The sequence below is a fragment of the Hylobates moloch genome, unplaced genomic scaffold (assembly GCF_009828535.3).
Source record: "Hylobates moloch isolate HMO894 unplaced genomic scaffold, HMol_V3 SCAFFOLD_4, whole genome shotgun sequence".
Taxonomy (NCBI): domain Eukaryota; kingdom Metazoa; phylum Chordata; class Mammalia; order Primates; family Hylobatidae; genus Hylobates; species Hylobates moloch.
Genome location: NW_026652279.1, coordinates 88,553,890 through 88,574,815, shown reverse-complemented (window position 1 = coordinate 88,574,815; position 20,926 = coordinate 88,553,890). Strand labels below are relative to the sequence as shown.

At 39.2% G+C, this 20,926-nt stretch overlaps 1 protein-coding gene across 6 annotated transcripts in view; it reads left to right on the top strand.

The window, feature by feature from the left end:
* The window catches only part of BRCA2 (BRCA2 DNA repair associated), a 90,692-nt gene extending 70,046 nt beyond the window's left edge, over nt 1-20,646 (top strand). For all 6 annotated transcript variants that reach the window (XM_032150519.2, XM_032150518.3, XM_058437695.1 and 3 more), the window contains 3 exons: nt 14,792-15,036; nt 17,285-17,431; nt 18,550-20,646. In XM_032150519.2, coding sequence (XP_032006410.1) covers nt 14,792-15,036; nt 17,285-17,431; nt 18,550-19,158 — 1,001 coding nt within the window. In that variant the 3' untranslated portion in view covers nt 19,159-20,646. The remainder of the gene's footprint in view (nt 1-14,791; nt 15,037-17,284; nt 17,432-18,549) is intronic.
* Nucleotides 20,647-20,926: the final 280 nt, after the last annotated feature.

Sequence of the window (20,926 nt, the reverse complement as noted above, 5' to 3'; positions counted from 1 at the left end):
ACGAGACTGCATCTCAAAATAAAGAAAAAGTGATAATCATCTTTTCTGCTTGCTGTTTTCAGAAACATATTATGTAATTCACTGTAATGATGTAATTATTGAACACTTACTCAAATCTTATAAAATATTAGTTGCATTCAACAATTAGTGAATCAATGTGTGTGTGCATGTAAGAGAAACCATTTGTATGAAGCAGAAAAAAAATGTTAGGTAGATTTGTAGGAAACAAAACACTGGACTTACACTAAAATAAAGTGAGAAGTTCGGTGCCATGACCCAGTGTAATTCTTGACGCTCTTTCTACTTATCCAAGATTAATTCCCCCCCCCCTTAGTTACAGTGTTAGGGCTAGATATTTGAGTTTCTATTCATGATACAGTATATATCCCTGGAAGATGTCTCTGGTTCTAGATCATTTTTCCCAGTTCAATGAGTAACGCTGTGTATTTATTTGCTATAACAAAGAACCATAGACTGGGGGCTTAAACAACAGAAATTTGTTTTCTCACAGTTCTGGAGGCTGGAAATCCAAGATCAAAATGTTGGCAGGGTTAACTCCTTCTGAGGCTGTGAGAATCTGTTCATTGCCTCTCTCTCTGCTTCTGGTGATTTGCTGGTAGTTTTTGGCATTCGTTGGCTTGTAGATGTCTCACCTCCACCTTTGCCCTCATCGTAAGGTGGTGGTCTCTCAATGTACATGTCTGTGTCTAAATTTCCCCATATATTAGGACACCACTCATTATATTAGAGCCTACCCATATGTGTGGGCGGAGGATTACCCAGGTGCCGAGGCAAGAGACTGAAGGCACAAACTGTTTCAGTATAATAAAAAAAATAGTTAGATTAAGAATAGTCATAATACAAATTAGATATAGAGATGATCATGGACAATTAGCAATCATTATAAACCTTAATCATTAGCTTTTAGTAGTATTCTTTGCTGCATTACTAATATAACCTAGGAATAACTGGCGGGTATAGGGTGAGGTGCTGAAGGGACATTGTGAGAAGTGACCTAGAAGGCAAGAGGTGAGCCTTCTGTCACGCCTGCATAAGGGCCACTTGAGGGCTCCTTGGTCAACTGGTAACAAGTGTCTGGGAAGGCACCCATTACTTAGCAGACCGTGAAAGGGAGTCTCCTTTCCTTGGAGGAGTCAGGGAACACTCTGCTCCACCAGCTTCTTGTGGAAGCCTGGATATTATCCAGGCCTGCCCGCAGTCATCCGGAGGCCTAAACCCCTTCCTGTGGTGCTGTGCTTCAGTGGTCACACTCCTTGTCCACTTTTATGCTTCTCCCATACTCTTGGTTCCTCTTTGAAGTTCGTAGTAGATAGCGGTAGAAGGAATAGTGAAAGTCTTAAAGTCTTTGATCTTTCTTATAAGTGCAGAGAAGAAAATGCTGACGTATGCTGCCTTCCCTCTCTGCTTAGGCTACCTAAAAGGGAAGGGCCCCCTATCCTGTAATCACGTGAATTGTTTCACCTTGTCAGTCACTTAGAAGATTCACCCTCCTTACCCTGCCCTCTTGTCTTGTATGCAATAAATATCAGCCAGCTCAGCCATTCGGGGCCACTACCAGTCTCCCGCGTCTTGATGGTAGTGGTCCCCTGGGCCCAGCTGTTTTCTCTTTATCTCTTTCTCTTGTGTCTTTATTTCTTACAATCTCTTGTCTTCACACACGGGGAGAACACCCGCTAAGCCCCGTAGGGCTGGACCCTACACATATGACCTCTTTTTTTTTTTTTTTTTTGAGGTAGGGTCTCACTCTGTTGCCCAGGCTGGAGTGCAGTGGTACGATCTCAGCTCACTGCAACCTCCACCTCCCCAGCTCGAACAATTCTTGTGCCTTAGCCTCCCGAGTAGCTGGGACGACAGGCACGTGCCACCACACATGGCTAATTTTTTGTATTTTAGTAGAGATGGGGTTTCACCATGTTGCCCAGGGTGGTCTTGAACTCCTGAGCTCAGGCAATCCACTTGCCTCAGCATCACAAAGTGCTGGGATTATAGGCTTGAGCCACTGTGACCAGCGTGTCTTAGGATTTTTCAACTTTATAATGGTCTGAAAACAAAGCATGAGTACCTTACAACTATTCTTTTTCACTTCCAGTACAGTATGCAATAAATTACATGAGATATTCAACACTTTTTTTTAAAAAAACAGGCCTTGTGTTAGATGATTTTGCTCAACTGTAGGCTAATGTAAGTGTTCTGAACACATTTAAGATAGGCTAGGCTAACCTCTATGCTCAGTAGGTTAAATGTATTAAATGCATTTTTTTTTTGAGATTGAAAGTCACATTTATTGCCACATGAAGGAAAGCCAATTAAGTCAAATTGATTAATGTTTGCAGAGTATATCTGTTTCGATCCTTTTGTTTTTAATCTACCTTTGTCGAATTTAAAGTGAGTTTCCTATAAGGAACAAATAGTAGGGTTATAATTTTTTATCCACTCTTTCAATCTCTGTCCATTGATTGGATATTTACATCATTTACAATGAAGGTAATTATTGATATGCCAGCATTCAACTCTGTCATTTTATTATTTGTTTTCTATTTGTTTCTCCTGCTTTTCATTCCTCCATTTCTCTTTTCTTGCCTTCCTTGAAGGTTACTTAAATATATTTTAGGATTCCATCTTGATTTATTTTTAGTGTTTTCGGGTATTTTTGTATGATTTTTGTAGTTGTTTCTCTAGGTGTTACAACATACATGTATGACTTACAACAGTCTACTAGTATCAATATTCTACCACTCTAAGTGAAGCATGAGAATTTCGCTTTCATTTTGATTTTGGAGGGAAAGGGATTGGATAGTGACCATATACAGACCTTTATCTTCCCTACTTTTAAGTACTATTTTCTTGGATATCATAGTATTATTATTTTTGTTTTAATCATCAAACATAATTTATAAACTGCATGAGGAAATGATAGCTTATCATATATGTCCATTTCTCAAACTCTTTCAATTGTTTCTTCCTCCATCCTATTGTCCTCAGTCCTGGTGCTCTGAGAGTCCTCCTTTAATCTTCTCTTTTCTGTTTAAACAATTTCTTTTAGGCAATCTTTGAGTTAGAGAAAATTCTTTTAGTTTTCTCTCTTCTCAGAATATTTTATTTCTCCTTTATTCCTTGAGAATTGTTTCAGGATATAGAATTTGTAGTTGATAATTTTTTCTTTCAGTACTTGAAAAATATTGTGCCACTTCCTTCTGGCCTCTGGTCTTAGATGAGAAATCCGTCATCATTCCAATTGGTGTGTCCCTATTTAAATGCATTTTCAACTAACGACGGGTTTATTGTGACATAACCCCATCATAAGTTGTCCTCAACTGTTTCCAGATAAGGCTACATTCACAGGTACTGGGAATTAGTCGCAATGCATCCTGTAACATCCTGGAATCTTTCCTTATGTCAGTCAGTCCTGGTCACCTGTTTGGTCCCCGGCAGTTTTTTCTCATTTCTATTCAGAAGAAGAAAAAGGTAAAGATACCTCTTCTGTTGTTTTCTTCAGATTTAGGAATAATAGAATTCTCAAAAATGTCATTTTACCAGTTTAGTTGGGGAAGGAGATTAGTCTCTGAGCCTTCCTGTGCTTAGTTCTATCCATAATCTTCTGTTTCTTAATCACCAGATTTTAAATTTTATATGATAGTCCATGTTTGTAGATTTTGGGTGAATGTTTCCTTTTTAAAATTTAATTTGTTTTTAAGTGTTAAAGTTCTATTAGAAAGTTTCAAGGAGCCACCTTAAACCAGAAGTCTTTATGTAACACCTAGATCTAGTCATGATGCCTCCCAGCTTAAAATCTTCAGTGGTCCCCTGTCCCTTAGAAAATGAAACCCAGACTCTTTCGTATACCCCCAAAACCATTCAACTTCCTGCCTTAAACCACCACCGTACACACTTCAGCTAAACTCTGATTTAGGCTGGGCGCAGTAGCTAATGCTTGTAATCCCAGGACTTCGGGAGGCTGAGGCGGGAGGCTCGCAAGGCGAGGAGTTTGAGACAAGCCTGGGCAACATAGTGAGATTCTGTCTCTATAAAAATAAAAGCTAAATTAAAAAAAAAAAAAACTACTTTAAAACATAATAATAAAACAAACTGTACAAGTTCATATTCCTGATGCATGATAACATTTAATGCTTCCTACCTTTAAAAATGTTCTTTGTTTTGCTTAGATGTTCTTTTGTTCTTCCCCTCTTGATGAATTTGTCCTATTCATTATTCAGCTCAGATATTACCTCCCTAGTCAGATGCTTACAGTCTGGGTTAGATCCTCCTTCCTCCAGCTTTTGAAGCATTTTGTTTGCTTGGCTGTTTCAACACTTGTCACATGGTCCATGATCCTACCTGTACATTTCTGAATAAGCCACCTACTAGCCCCAGTAATACAATGATCTCTTCAAGCACAGGGACTCTGGATTTCTACTTCCACTTCTGACATAATGGGTTGAAGCAGGGGTCAGTTGTTGAAAACTCCAGGTATACAGCATCTCATACAGTCCTCATAGTCACACTGTTCGTTTGCTGTTATCATCCCACTTTACAGATGGAGAAACTGGAGCTCGGAGAGGTTAAGTAGCCTGCTCAGGGTCACAGTGCTATAAATTGATTTGAACTCATACTTTCAGGCCCTAAAGCTCTTATGTTCTTTCTTATACTTCATGCTGACAAAACAAAAGCAAACTCAACATTTGAGAGTTGGGCTTAAAACAGGGACATCTATATTTTTAATCTAATGCTTTGTTACTGTATTACAGAAACACTGATATATAATGAGTTAATTAAATGAGAACATTTCTTAGGTTGGGAAAGATTTGTTTTGGGGAAAGCCTGTTTCCCTGGGAAACAGACTTACAGATTTCATGTAGGAGATTAGAAAATGCCCTTAGGAACAGCACTTGTGAGGAAGCAAATGCAGCAGGATTGGGCAGAAGGAGAAGAAAGGTTCAGTTAGTCCCACAGGGACTTCTGGAGCTGGGTGGCCCTTCAGAGTCTTGCTAGCCTGAGGCAAGAGCCAGTCATTGCATAGTGGCTCCTCCAGGAAAGGGCATAGCCTTAAGCAAGACAATGCCTTTCGACAGAGGGCAAGTCCAGGAGGGAACTCAGAGGTGAGTTGTCAATAGCTAGCCCTCCCCAGAAGCTGGAGGATCATGTGCCTTGGTCCTGAAGGGGATCTGCACCCGCACCATGGCATCCACTCCAGGTAGAATCTGTGACAGTGGTTTTATAAATTGCTGAGTCCTTTATTGTTTCAATGACATTTTCTAAAAGGAATTTAAAAGGTTCGAAGAATTCTATGCAAGTTCAGAGTAGGCCAGACCACAAAGCTGCAAAAAAAGTTTCTTATCCTTTTGTCTTGTGAAAATTTACCTAGTGTAGGATTCTAAAAGTGTTAACACTAAAAATTCTTCCAGTTGTTATCAGTTGTACAAGATGCATGATTATTAAAGAAATAAGTAAGGCTTCCATTTCTTTTGATGGAATTTGATCCAGACCTGGAAACCTCCACTTACATAAAAGTGAAATGAGGAAAGTACACTGTTTACTTTTTATTTTTCTGTATTCTAAATGTTTTTCAATAAACATGTATTTTGTAATTGGGGAAAACAAGATATATTTAAAAAGGACATTTGGGAGCAGGACAGTACTATCATCAAGTTTTGAATATAATTAGAGGCAAATTCCAAAATTAGAAAATGGAACATGCTTGAGAAACTTATAATTTCTTTAAAAGCAGTGTTTAAAATTAAGATCCATTAAATAAATCTGAAATGAAAAGAAAGAAAAGATGAACCATCATTTGCAATAGGATAAACATCCTTATCTAAGAATGACATTTCCATTCCCTGTTATTTACAACGGATACATAATTCTCAGAGTAACAAAAACAAGAAAGTATAAAGAGTAGAATTAAATGCTTAGTGCCTCTTCCAACTCTAGCTTTCCTAGCCTCACTTCTATCCTGGTTTATCCTGGGATAGAATGGATAGCACCTACCCATCTTTCACTTTAGAATTTTATAACTCTTGGCCAGGCACAGTGGCTCATGCCTGTAATCCCAGCACTTTGGGAGGCCAAGGCAGGCGGATCACTTGAGGCCAGGAGTTCAAGACCAGCCTGACCAACATGACTTGAACCCGGGAGGCAGAGGCTGCAGTGACCCAAGATTGCACCACTGCACCCCAGCGTAGGCCACAGAGCGAGACTGCGTCTCAAAAAAAAAAAATTATAACTCTTTATTTTGAACTAATTTCAGACCTTTAAACAAGTTGCAAAAATCGTGGAATTTCCAAATATTCCTCACCTAGCCTCCCTAATGTTAACATCTTGCATAACCATAGTACAATTAGAATCAGAAAGTTAATCGTGGTATAATTACCCATATTGTATAGATGTATTTGAAAAATTGTTTGAGTTTAAGGTATTTTACCCTGTTTCCCCTTTTTTGTTCTGGGATCCCAAATTGCATTTAGTCATTTTTTTCCCCTGTATTTTCTACCAATCTTTAACACTTCCTGTCTTCTTTTTCATGTTCATTATGCTTTTGAATAGACTGATCAATTATTTTGTAGCATTGCCCTCAATTTGAGTTCGTCTGATGTTTTCTCATGACTAGGATGAAGTTATGCATTTCTGGCAAGACTACCACTGAAGTGATGATGTGTCTTTCTCAGTACATCATATCAAGGGGTTAATGATACTGATCTTCATCACTTGGTTAAGGTGATATCTGCTGGGTTTCTCCTCTGTACAATAACTTGCTTTTTCTTTGTAGTTAATAAATATCTTGGGGGAGATTCTTTGAGACTGAATCCTATTTCACATCAAACTGTAGCATTCATCAGTTGATTTTGTTTGCAACAATGATTACTGTGGTATTTGCCTAATTATGATTTTTCCCCCTTTCTTTCCTTCTACATTAATTGGAATTCATTGGAATTCTATAAGGAAAAGCTGTGCCCTTTCCACCAGTATATTTATTTGGTTATTTATATCAGTGTGGACTCAAGAACATTTATTTTATTCTGCAGGTTAAAATTTAGTACCTTCATTATTTTATTGTTTAACGTTTTTTTTTTTAGCTTTGACCATGAGGAGCTTTTTCTTTTTCTTTTTTTTTTTTTTTATTATACTTTAGGGTTTTAGGGTACATGTGCACAATGTGCAGGTTTGTTACATATGTATCCATGTGCCGTGTTGATTTCCTGCACCCATTAACTCGTCATTTAGCATTAGGTATATCTCCTAATGCTGTCCCTCCCCCCTCCCCCCACCCCACAACAGTCCCCGGAGTGTGATGTTCCCCTTCCTGTGTCCATGAGTTCTCATTGTTCAATTCCCACCTATGAGTGAGAACATGCGGTGTTTGGTTTTTTGTCCTTGCGATAGTTTACTGAGAATGATGTTTTCCAGTTTCATCCATGTCCCTACAAAGGACACGAACTCATCATTTTTTTATGGCTGCATAGTATTCCATGGTGTATATGTGCCACATTTTCTTAATCCAGTCTATCGTTGTTGGACATTTGGGTTGGTTCCAACTCTTTGCTATTGTGAATAGTGCCGCAATAAACATACGTGTGCATGTGTCTTTATAGAAGCATGATTTATAGTCCTTTGGGTATATACCCAGTAATGGGATGGCTGGGTCAAATGGTATTTCTAGTTCGAGATCCCTGAGGAATCGCCACACTGACTTCCACAATGGTTGAACTAGTTTACAGTCCCACCAACAGTGTAAAAGTGTTCCTATTTCTCCACATCCTCTCCAGCACCTGTTGTTTCCTGATTTTTTAATGATGGCCATTCTAACTGGTGTGAGATGGTATCTCACTGTGGTTTTGATTTGCATTTCTCTGATGGCCAGTGATGATGAGCATTTCTTCATGTGTTTTCTGGCTGCATAAATGTCTTCTTTTGAGAAGTGTCTGTTCATGTCCTCTGCCCACTTTTTGATGGGGTTGTTTGTTTTTTTCTTGTAAATTTGTTTGAGTTCATTGTAGATTCTGGATATTAGCCCTTTGTCAGATGAGTAGGTTGCAAAAATTTTCTCCCATTCTGTAGGTTGCCTGTTCATTCTGATGATAGTTTCTTTTGCTGTGCAGAAGCTCTTTAGTTTAATGAGATCCCATTTGTCGATTTTGGCTTTTGTTGCCATTGCTTTTGGTGTTTTAGACATGAAGTCCTTGCCCACGCCTATGTCCTGAATGGTATTGCCTAGGTTTTCTTGTAGGATTTTAATGGTTTTAGGTCTAACATATAAGTCTTTAATCCATCTTGAATTAATTTTTGTATAAGGTGTAAGGAAGGGATCCAGCTGCAGCTTTCTACATATGGCTAGCCAGTTTTCCCAGCACCATTTATTAAATAGGGAATCCTTTCCCCATTTCTTGTTTTTGTCAGGTTTGTCAAAGATCAGATAGTTGTAGCTATGCGGCATCATTTCTGAGGGCTCTGTTCTGTTCCATTGATCTATGTCTCTGTTGTGGTACCAGTACCATGCTGTTTTGGTTACTGTAGCCTTGTAGTATAGTTTAAAGTCAGGTAGCGTGATGCCTCCAGCTTTGTTCTTTTGGCTTAGGATTGACTTGGCAATGCGGGCTCTTTTTTGGTTCCATATGAACTTTAAAGTAGTTTTTTCCAATTCTGTGAAGAAAGTCATTGGTAGCTTGATGGGGATGGCATTGAATCTATAAATTACCTTGGGCAGTATGGCCATTTTCACGATATTGATTCTTCCAACCCATGAGCATGGAATGTTCTTCCATTTGTTTGTATCCTCTTTTATTTCATTGAGCAGTGGTTTGTAGTTCTCCTTGAAGAGGTCCTTCACATCCCTCGTAAGTTGGATTCCTAGGTATTTTATTCTCTTTGAAGCAATTGTGAATGGGAGTTCACTCATGATTTGGCTCTCTGTTTGTCTGTGATTGGTGTACAAGAATGCTTGTGATTTTTGTACATTAATTTTGTATCCTGAGACTTTGCTGAAGTTGCTAATCAGCTTAAGGTGATTTTGGGCTGAGACAATGGGGTTTTCTAGATATACAATCATGTCATCTGCAAACAGGGACAATTTGACTTCCTCTTTTCCTAATTGAATACCCTTTATTTCCTTCTCCTGCCTGATTGCTCTGGCCAGAACTTCCAGCACTATGTTGAATAGGAGCGGTGAGAGAGGGCATCCCTGTCTTGTGCCAGTTTTCAGAGAGAATGCTTCCAGTTTTTGCCTATTCAGTATGATATTGGCTGTGGGTTTGTCGTAGATAGCTCTTATTATTTTGAGATACGTCCCATCAATACCTAATTTATTGAGAGTTTTTAGCATGAAGGGTTGTTGAATTTTGTCAAAGGCCTTTTCTGCATCTATTGAGATAATCATGTGGTTTTTGTCTTTGGTTCTGTTTATATGCTGGATTACATTTATTGATTTGCGTATGTTGAACCAGCCTTGCATCCCAGGGATGAAGCCCACTTGATCATGGTGGATAAGCTTTTTGATGTGCTGCTGGATTCGGTTTGCCAGTATTTTATTGAGGATTTTTGCATCAATGTTCATCAAGGATATTGGTCTGAAATTCTCTTTTTTGGTTATGTCTCTGCCAGGCTTTGGTATCAGCACGATGCTGGCTTCATAAAATGTGTTAGGGAGGATTCCCTCATTTTCTATCAATTGGAATAGTTTCAGAAGGAATGGTATCAGTTCCTCCTTGTACCTCTGGTAGAATTCAGCTGTGAATCCATCAGGTCCTGGACTCTTTTTGGTTGGTAAGCTATTGATTATTGCCACAATTTCAGAACCTGTTATTGGTCTATTCAGAGTTTCAACTTCTTCCTGGTTTAGTCTTGGGAGGGTGTATTTGTCGAGGAATTTATCCATTTCTTCTAGATTTTCTAGTTTATTTGCATAGAGGTGTTTGTAGTATTCTCTGATGGTGGATTGTATTTCTGTGGGATCGGTGGTGATATCCCCTTTTTCGTTTTTTATTGCATCTATTTGATTCTTCTCTCTTTTCTTCTTTATTAGTCTTGCTAGCGGTCCATCAATTTTGTTGATCTTTTCAAAAAACCAGCTCCTGGATTCATTAATTTTTTGAAGGGTTTTTTGTGTCTCTATTTCCTTCAGTTCTGCTCTGATTTTAGTTATTTCTAGCCTTCTGCTAGCTTTTGAATGTGTTTGCTCTTGCTTTTCTAGTTCTTTTAATTGTGATGTTAGGGTGTCAATTTTGGATCTTTCCTGCTTTCTCTTGTGGGCATTTAGTGCTATAAATTTCCCTCTACACACTGCTTTGAATGTGTCCCAGAGATTCTGGTATGTTGTGTCTTTGTTCTCATTGGTTTCAAAGAACATCTTTATTTCTGCCTTCATTTCATTATGTACCCAATAGTCATTCAGGAGCAGGTTGTTCAGTTTCCATGTAGTTGAGCGGTTTTGAGTGAGTTTCTTAATCCTGAGTTCTAGTTTGATTGCACTGTGGTCTGAGAGACAGTTTGTTATAATTTCTGTTCTTTTACATTTGCTGAGGAGAGCTTTACTTCCAACTATGTGGTCAATTTTGGAATAGGTGTGGTGTGGTGCTGAAAAAAATGTATATTCTGTTGACTTGGGGTGGAGAGTTCTGTAGATGTCTATTGGGTCCACTTTATGTAGAGCTGAGTTCAATTCCTGGATATCCTTGTTAACTCTGTCTCGTTGATCTGTCTAATGCTGACAGTGGGGTGTTAAAATCTCCCATTATTATTGTGTGGGAGTTTAAGTCCCTTTGTAGGTCACTGAGGACTTGCTTTATGAATCTGGGTGCTCCTGTGTTGGGTGCATATATATTTAGGATAGTTAGCTCTTCTTGTTGAATTGATCCCTTACCATTATGTAATGGCCTTCTTTGTCTCTTTTGATCTTTGTTGGTTTAAAGTCTATTTTATCAGAGACTAGGATTGCAACCCCTGCCTTTTTTTGTTTTCCAGTTGCTTGATAGATCTTCCTCCATCCCTTTATTTTGAGTCTATGTGTGTCTCTGCACGTGAGATGGGTTTCCTGAATACAGCACACTGATGGGTCCTGACTCCTTATCCAGTTTGCCAGTCTGTGTCTTTTGATTGGAGCATTTAGCCCATTTACATTTAACGTTAATATTGTTATGTGTGAATCTGATCCTGTCATTATGATGTTAGTTGGTTATTTTGCTCGTTAGTTGCTATAGTTTCTTCCTAGCCTCGATGGTCTTTACAATTTGGCATGTTTTTGCAGTGGCTGGTACTGGTTGTTCCTTTCCATGTTTAGTGCTTCCTTCAGGAGCTCTTTTAGGGCAGGCCTGGTGGTGACAAAATCACTCAGCGTTTGCTTGTCTGTAAAGTATTTTATTTCTTCTTCACTTATGAAGCTTAGTTTGGCGGGATAGGAAATTCTGGGTTGAAAATTCTTTTCTTTAAGAATGTTGAATATCGGCCCCCACTCTCTTCTAGCTTGTAGAGTTTCTGCTGAGAGATCAGCTGTTAGTCTGATGGGCTTCCCTTTGTGGGTAACCCGACCTTTCTCTCTGGCTGCCCTTAACATTTTTTCCTTCATTTCAACTTTGGTGAATCTGACAATTATGTGTCTTGGAGTTGCCCTTCTCGAGGAGTATCTTTGTGGCGTTCTCTGTATTTCCTGAACCTGAATGTTGGCCTGCCTTGCTAGATTGGGGAAGTTCTCCTGGATAATATCTTGCAGAGTGTTTTCCAACTTGGTTCCATTCTCCCCATCATTTTCAGGTACACCAATCAGACATAGGTTTGGTCTTTTCACATAGTCCCAAATTTCTTGGAGGCTTTGTTCATTTCTTTTTATTCTTTTTTCTCTAAACTTCCCTTCTCTCTTCATTTCATTCATTTCATCTTCCATCAGCGATACCCTTTCTTCCAGTTGATCGCATCTGCTACTGAGACTTCTGCAATCTTCGCGTAGTTCTCGAAACTTGGCTTTCAGCTCCATCAGCTCCTTCAAGCCCTTCTCTCCATTGGTTATTCTAGTTATCCATTCTTCTAATTTTTTTTCAAAGTTTTTAACTTCTTTGGTATTGTTTTGAATTTCCTCTGGTAGCTCAGAGTAGTTTGATCGTCTGAAGCCTTCTTCTCTCAACTCATCAAAGTCATCCTCCATCCAGCTTTGTTCCATTGCTGGTGAGGAACTGCGTTCCTTTGGAGGAGGAGAGGTGCTCTGTTTTTTAGAGTTTCCAGTTTTTTTGCTCTGTTTTTTCCCCATCTTTGTGGTTTTATCTACTTTTTGTCTTTGATGGTAGTGATGTACAGATGGGTTTTTAGTGTGGATGTCCTTTCTGTTTGTTAGTTTTCCTTCTACCAGACAGGACCCTCAGCTGCAGGTCTGTTGGAGTTTACTAGAGGTGCACTCCAGACCCTGTTTGGCTGGGTGTCAGCAGCGGTGGCTGCAGAACAGCGGATTTTCGTGAGACCACAAATTCAGCTGTCTGACAGTTCCTCTGAAAGTTTTGTCTCAGAGGAGTACCCGGTTGAATGAGGTGTCAGTCTGTCCCTACTGGGGGGGTGCCTCCCAGTTAGGCTGCTCAGGGGTGGGGGACCCACTTTAGGAGGCAGTCTGTCCGTTCTCAGATCTCCAGCTGCATGCTGGGAGAACCACTACTCTCTTCAAAGCTGTCAGTCAGACAGGGACATTTAAGTCTGTGGAGGTTCTTGCTGAGTTTTTGTTTGTCTGTGCCCTGCCCCCAGAGGTGGAGCCTACAGAGGCAGGCAGGCCTCCTTGAGCTGTGGTGGGCTCCACCCAGTTCCAGCTTCCTGGCTGCTTTGTTTACCTAAGCAAGCCTGGGCAATGGCGGGCACCCCTCCCTCAGCCTCGCTGCCACCTTGCAGCTTGATCTCAGACTGCTGTGCTAGCAATCAGGGAGACTCTGTGGGCATAGGACCCTCCGAGCCAGATGTGGGACACAATCTCCTAGTGTGCCGTTTTCCAGGCCTGTTGGAAAAGCGCAGTATTAGCGTGGGACTGACCCGATTTTCCAGGTGCCGTCTGTTTCCCCTTTCTTTGACTAGGAAAGGGAACTCCCTGACCCCTTGCGCTTCCCGAGTGAGGCAATGCCTCACCCTGCTTCGGCTCACGCACAGTGTGCTTCACCAACTGTCCTGCACCCACTGTTAGGCACTCCCTAGTGAGATGAAACCGGTACCTCAAGCAGAAATGCAGAAATCACCCGTCTTCTGTGTCGCTGGGGCTGGGAGCTGGAGACCGGAGCTGTTCCTATTCGGCCATCTTGGCTCCACCCTGGTGACTCGAGGAGCTTTTTCATATAGACTCCTGTGTTGTTTCAACAAGCTTTCTTCACGTTTTGAACATTTCCTTATTTTTTGACATCACAAGATGTTTCAAGTTCATCTTGTATGTTCCCTGCCCTAGTCTTGGAATCAGCCATTTCTCTTGGCTCCTTTTTTTAGTAGAAAATGGTGTTTAGATCCAAGATCTGGTTGCTAGATAGGCTCATTACTTTACTGTGGAGGCATCAGTACTGCCAGGCCCTCTCAGCAGACAGAGGTGGGAAATGTTTGTCTTCCATTTTGGATTCCCTCATATCTAGTTGGATTTGTTTGTTGGTTGGTTTGTTGGGTATGTGAAATATCACTGTGGTTCTAGGAGTCAGACCTGTACAAAAAGATGTACTTAACATCACTTCCTCCTTATCCTTGCAGTCCCAATCCTAATCCTCCTTTTTCCCCCACTCATACCCTGTTCCTTTAGTTTCTGGTTTATCCTTCCTGATTTCTTTTGCTCAAATGAACAGATACATGTATATTTTCTTATATCCCCTTCTTCCTTATAAGAAGGGGAACATACTCTAGCCTTTCTTTTATGCTTTTCTTTTTTAGCTCAACACTGTGTCCTGGAAATCAGTTCATAGAAATCATCCTCACTCTTTTTTGCAGCTACGTGGTACACCATTGTTTGGATATACCATAGTTTATCTAACTCTATCCTGTATATCAGCTAATAAAAGCTGCTTCCAATATTTTATAATTATAATGTTTCAGTGGGTAACCTTGTTCACAGGTGTTTTCATGAACTTTATGTTCATGTGTATTTTACTATTATTAGAGGTCTATCTTCAGAGTGGAGTACAAGAAATGGGATTACTGGGTGCAAAGGTAAATGCATATGTGGCTTTGCTAGGTATTGCCAAATTTATCTCCAGAAAGCTTGCACAAATCCGTACTCCTGTTAGCAATGTGTGTGTATACCTACTTCCACATGACCTCAGTAAAAGAATGTGTTGTCAGGCCAGGCGCGGTGGCTCACGCTTGTAATCCCAGCACTTTGGGAGGCCGAGGCGGGCGGATCACGAGGTCAGGAGATCGAGACCACGGTGAAACCCCGTCTCTACTAAAAAATACAAAAAATTAGCCGGGCGTGGTGGCGGGCGCCTGTGGTCCCAGCTACTCAGAGAGGCTGAGGCAGGAGAATGGCGTGAACCCGGGAGGCGGAGCTTGCAGTGAGCCGAGATGGCGCCACTGCACTCCAGCCTGGGCGACAGAGCGAGACTCCGTCTCAAAAAAAAAAAAAAAAAAAAAGAATGTGTTGTCATATTGGTATTGAAATTTTAGCACTGTAAGCAACAGGTCATTTTGGAAAACCGGAGCTTTCACCAAATTCAGCTATTTTGATTTGCTTTTACTATTAGCATGTACCAAAATAAATAGACATATTAGAGTTTCCTTTCTTGCATCTTAAAATTCATCTAACACATCTATAATAACATTCTTTTTTTTTTTTTTTTCATTCTAGGACTTGCTCCTTTCATCTATTTGTCAGACGAATGTTATAATTTACTGGCAATAAAGTTTTGGATAGACCTTAATGAAGACATTATTAAGCCTCATATGTTAATTGCTGCAAGCAACCTCCAGTGGCGACCAGAATCCAGATCAAGCCTTCCTACTTTATTTGCTGGAGATTTTTCTGTGTTTTCTGCTAGTCCAAAAGAGGGCCACTTTCAAGAGACATTCAACAAAATGAAAAATACTGTTGAGGTAAGGTTACTTTTCAGCATCACCACACATTTTGGTATTTTTCTATTTTGACAGTCCAGTATCAAGGAAATAGCTTTTATACAAATTGGATAGTTGAGGTAGTGTGTGAGGTAAAGTTTAATCATATATTAATTGCCCATGAACCTCAGGAGATGTGGGAATGGGGAAATGACAGCAACTAGAAAGAGAAGAATGACTTGAAGGGAAATGAGTTGGGAGAAATTGTGAGAAGGATGTTCAGAAATGCAGACTTTGTAAGCAAACTGGAAATTGGTTACAAGAATAATATGAGTTATCTGTGGTTTGCAGCAGTTAGCAGTGTGATTAGTTAATAATATGCAGACTACAGGTTTACACTTAAACTTCATATCTAGTGTTTTATACAGATTATATCTCTTTGACTTGATTTAATACCAGATAAGAGACACTGACATTATTTTCCCTAGATCATGTATGCATTTTCTGCTTAAATCTATATATACATTATATAATATTAGCTGGTGTTTATTGAGTGTTTACTATATGTCAGACCTTGTTCTAAGCTTCTCATTTAATTCTCCCACAACCTTATGAGGTAGGGAACTGTTTTTCTTTTTTTTTTTTTGAGACGGAGTCTTGCTCTGTCGCCCAGGCTGGAGTGCAGTGGCGCAATCTCGGCTCACTGCAAGCTCCGCCTCCCGGGTTCACGCCATTCTCCTGCCTCAGCCTCTCCGGGTAGCTGGGACTACAGGCGCCCGCCACCACGCTCGGCTAATTTTTTGTATTTTTAGTAGAGACGGGGTTTCACCGTGGTCTCGATCTCCTGACCTCGTGATCCGCCCACCTCAGCCTCCCAAAGTGCTGGGATTACAAGCGTGAGCCACCGCGCCCGGCCCTGTTTTTCTATTTTATCAGTGAGAAACAGGTTAAATGGCTTGCCTTAGGTCAAATGCCAAGTTAGTAAAACTAGGATTCATACTTAGGCCATCGAATGCAGAACCCAGACTAGGAACTGCTACACAATGCTGCTTCCCAGTAAAATTTGAGATTTCATGAATTGGTAACTAGTGAAGAATACACAAAAAATAAACCTCTTAATTCTGTAGTTTAATATTTGAAATGTGTGTTATTCAGAATTTATATAAAAATATATTTTAAAAGCATTAGAGTAGCTGTATAAAGAAAGCTGTGTTGATATTTTACCTAAAGACTCTATGCATAATGAATAACACTCTGCTATATCTAGTTTCTAAATTAGGGGTGGGAGTTGTAGTCATTATTTAGTTCCCATACAGTGTATCTACTGTTTACACCCTAGATTTTCTTTCTTTCTTTTTTTTTTTTTTTAAGAGACAGAGTCTTGCCTTGTCACCCCCAGGCTGTAGTGCAGTAGCACAATCTCAGCTCACTGCAGTCTCTGCCTCCTGGGCTCAAGCGATTCTCGTGCCTTAGCCTCCCAAGTAGCTGGGACTACAGGCGCGTGCCACCACACCCAGCTAAATTTTGTATTTTTAGTAGAGACATAGTTTCACCATGTTGGGCAGTCTGGTCTTGAACTCCTGGCCTCAAGTGATCTGCCCACCTCGGCCTCCCCAAGTACTGGGTTTACAGGCGTGAGCCACCGAGCCCGGCCTACACCCCACATTTTCTCTGAGACATCTTCAAAGGCAGTTTACTAATCCTGCTGAAGAGACAACTGTCATTTACGTAGCATTTTAAAGTTTTACAAAATACTGTCATGAATTAGGTTAAACCATATGAAATTGCTGATACTTGACCAGTTGTGACTTCTCAAACAACAGTTTCATGTAGTTTAACCTACAAATTATTTCAGTTAATTCTTGGAACAGACGTGAGGTAGGTGAGGCAATTCTCTCTTTTCACTAACCAAAGAAGTACCTTTATAGATGTGAGATGATTCCCAGCTATTAAGTAGTAAATAGAACTAGGACTTGAGCCCCAATCTTCCAGCTTCAATTCAGATCATATGACAGCTTGCTGATTAAACTAGATGACTGAGAAGATCTCTTTCCTTCAGATACACATACTTTTTCTCTGTTCCCCTCTCCCTATCAGCTAGATTCCCCTAAATCACTGATACTGGTTTTGTAATTTTGCATAGGCATGTTTGACAATTGGTATCACATTTAGGGTTTTTCATTCTTTTTTGGTCTGAACTTTTCATTTCTGCTTTTAAAGGAAATACTTTTGGAAACATAAATATGTGGGTTTGCAATTTATAAAGCAGCTTTTCCATTTGTTTTCTTAGAATATTGACATACTTTGCAATGAAGCAGAAAACAAGCTTATGCATATACTGCATGCAAATGATCCCAAGTTGTCCACCCCAACTAAAGACTGTACTTCAGAGCCGTACACTGCTCAAATCATTCCTGGTACAGGAAATAAGCTTCTGGTAAGTTAATGTAAACTCAAGGAATATTATAAGTATTATATATGGAGGCCATCATATACTCTGTTGTATACCTAGTAAACATGGTAAAATGTAATTAAACTTAACTAGAAAGTGTGGTTGTTATGTGGCTGCTGTAAGTATAGGTTATTTAGAAATTTTATTTATTGAAGCAAGATATGAAACTTTGGGTGCACACTTTCCAAACAGGTGCTTTCATTTACATGTGATTGAAAAGTGTTTTTTGCCTATTTATTTCACTGTTCCATACAATTAGGGTTGTTTCTAAGCTGTTTGTAAGCTGTTTCTAAGCCATTTAAGTGGTTAAATCACAGTAGATGCAAATCAAGCTAAAGTCTTTAATATTGGCTAATGGCTGATTCTTAAATAGCTAATACTTGCTAAGGGTATCTATATTAACTCATTTAATCCTCATAACAACCCTATGAGATAAAACCTAAGTCCTCGCTTAACATTGTCAATAGGTTTTTGGAAACTGATTTTAAGGGAAGTGATGTATAACAAAACCATTTTGTTTTCTCATCACTGTTCTAACAAAACGATGTTGAAGGAAATGACATTGCTCAAAGACCTGCTATACGTTGTTTGACTTAAAGCCACAGTTTCCAAGAACCTATCAATGACATTAAGTGAGGACTTTACTGTATTATCCTCATTTTATAGATGAGGAGACTATGGCGTAGAGAGAGGTTAAGCAATTGCCTAATAAGGTCACAAAGCTAGAAAAGTAGGTATTAGAACCCAGATAGTGTGTGTTCTCAAGATGGCTTTAAAATGTTTATCTTTGTTTAATCTGTTAATAATAAAAAAGAAAAGATTAAAAAGCATAAGTGACATCCCCTACCTCCTTTTTTATCTTTTACTGTGATTATTCTTCATCTTCCTTTCTTTTCATGTCATTTTATATGCTCTTATGTATAATTACTTCCATCTAGAATAGGAATAATGTGAATTGAAATCACCTAACCTATTAGCAGTTAGGGGAGGGATACTGTGTGTAATATTTGTGTGCTTAAATATTTTCAATGAAAAGTTACTTTGATTTAGTTTTTCGTGTTGGTACATAATTATGATAGGCTACATTTTCATTTTTTTATCAGATGTCTTCTCCTAATTGTGAGATATATTATCAAAGTCCTTTATCGCTTTGTATGGCCAAAAGGAAGTCTGTTTCCACACCTGTCTCAGCCCAAATGACTTCAAAGTCTTGTAAAGGGGAGAAAGAGATTGATGACCAAAAAAACTGCAAAAAGAGAAGAGCCTTGGATTTCTTGAGTAGACTGCCTTTACCTCCACCTGTGAGTCCCATTTGTACGTTTGTTTCTCCGGCTGCACAGAAGGCATTTCAGCCACCAAGGAGTTGTGGCACCAAATACGAAACACCCATAAAGAAAAAAGAACTGAATTCTCCTCAGATAAGTCCATTTAAAAATTTCAATGAAATTTCTCTTTTGGAAAGTAATTCAATAGCTGACGAAGAACTTGCATTGATAAATACCCAAGCTCTTTTGTCTGGTTCAACAGGAGAAAAACAATTTATATCTGTCAGCAAATCCACTAGGACTGCTCCCACCAGTTCAAAAGCTTATCTGAGACTGAAACGACATTGTACTACATCTCTGATCAAAGAACAGGAGGGTTCCCAGGCCGGTACAGAAGAATGTGAGAAAAATAAGCAGGACACAATTACAACTAAAAAATATATCTAAGCATTTGCAAAGGCGACAGTCAATTATTGACGCTTAACCTTTCCAGTTTGTAAGACTGGAATATAATTTCAAACCACACATTAGTACTTATGATGCACAATGAGAAAAGAAATTAGTTTCAAATTTACCTCAGCATTTGTATATCAGATGTTCTTTGCCCGATTCTGTATTGGTATACTTTTGCTTCAGTTGCATATCTTAAAACTAAATGTAATTTATTAACTAATCAAGAAAAACATCTTTGGCTGAGCTCAGTGGCTCATGCCTGTAATCCCAACACTTTGAGAAGCTGAGGTGGGAGGAGTGCTTGAGGCCAGGAGTTCAAGACCAGCCTGGGCAACATAGGGAGACCCCCATCTTTACAAAGAAAAAAAAAGAGTGGGGAAAAGAAAATCTTTTAAATCTTTGGATTTGATCACTGCAAGTATTATTTTACAAGTGAAATAAACATACAATTTTCTTTTAGATTGTGTCATTAAATGAAATGAGGTCTCTTAGTACAGTTATTTTGATGCAGATAATTCCGTTTAGTTTAGCTACTATTTTAGGGGATTTTTTTTAGAGGTAACTCACTATGAAATAGTTCTCCTTAATGCAAATATGTTGGTTCTGCTATAGTTCCATCCTGTTCAAAAGTCAGGATGAATATGATAGAGTGGTATTTCCTTTTGAGCAATTCTTCATCCTTAAGTCAGCATGATTATAAGAAAAATGGAACCCTCAATGTAACTCTAATTCCTTTTTACTCTTCCAATGTGATCTCTGAAATTAAATTACTTCAACTAAAAATTCAGATACTTCAAATCAGAAGATTTCATAGTTAATTTTTTTTTCAACAAAATGGTCATCCAAACTCAAACTTGAGAAACTATCTTGCTTTCAAATTGGCACTGATTCTGCCTGCTTTATTTTTAGCACTATCACAGGACCCAGAGCCTATGCCCTTTTAAACTTACCACAGAAGCAGATTAGTTCAATTTAAGATGATACTCTCATTTGTTACTTCCTTTTTTTTTTTTTTTGGAGATGGAGTCTCGCTTTGTCGCCCATGCTGGAGTGCAGTGGCATGATCTTGGCTCACTGCAGCCTCCACTTCCCGGGTTCAAGTAATTCTCCCACCTCAAGCCTCCCGAGTAGCTGGGATTACAGGGACGCACCACCATGCCCAGCTAATGTTTGCATTTTTAGTAGAGACTGGGTTTTACCATGTTGGCTAAGCTGGTCTCAAACTCCTGACCTTAGGTGATCCATCCGCCTCAGCCTCCCAAAGTGCTGGGATTATAGGCATGAGCCACCGTGTCCGGCCTTATTTGTTACTTTCTTATGTTTAATAGAGAAAAGGGATAAAGCATTTCTAACTGGGAGTTAATAGCATGGAGAAGTTCTTAAATCACATGTTTTAATGCCTTAAATGTATATATAATATCATGTTTTCAAATCTCATTATAAATACGTTTAAAGCCAAGAATAAATCTTTTAAAAAATTGACTTGTTTCCTTCCATAACTGTGATCCATGATTTTTCTCTTCTGTAAAAAGCATTAACAGAATTGTCTATTTTGCTACTCCTCGTAACTTAAGTATTCTGCAAGTCTTATTAATGAGACTTGTTTTGTTTCTAAAACAGTTTGGTTTTCACATCCTAATTTTGCAGTGATCCACTCTAGAACAAGGAATAAAACTTGGGTTTCAGGAGAACAGAAAAAATTACAAGAATTTAACCTTTTCTTTTTTGAATCCTTGGTAAAACTGCTATTGTCTGTTCTCAT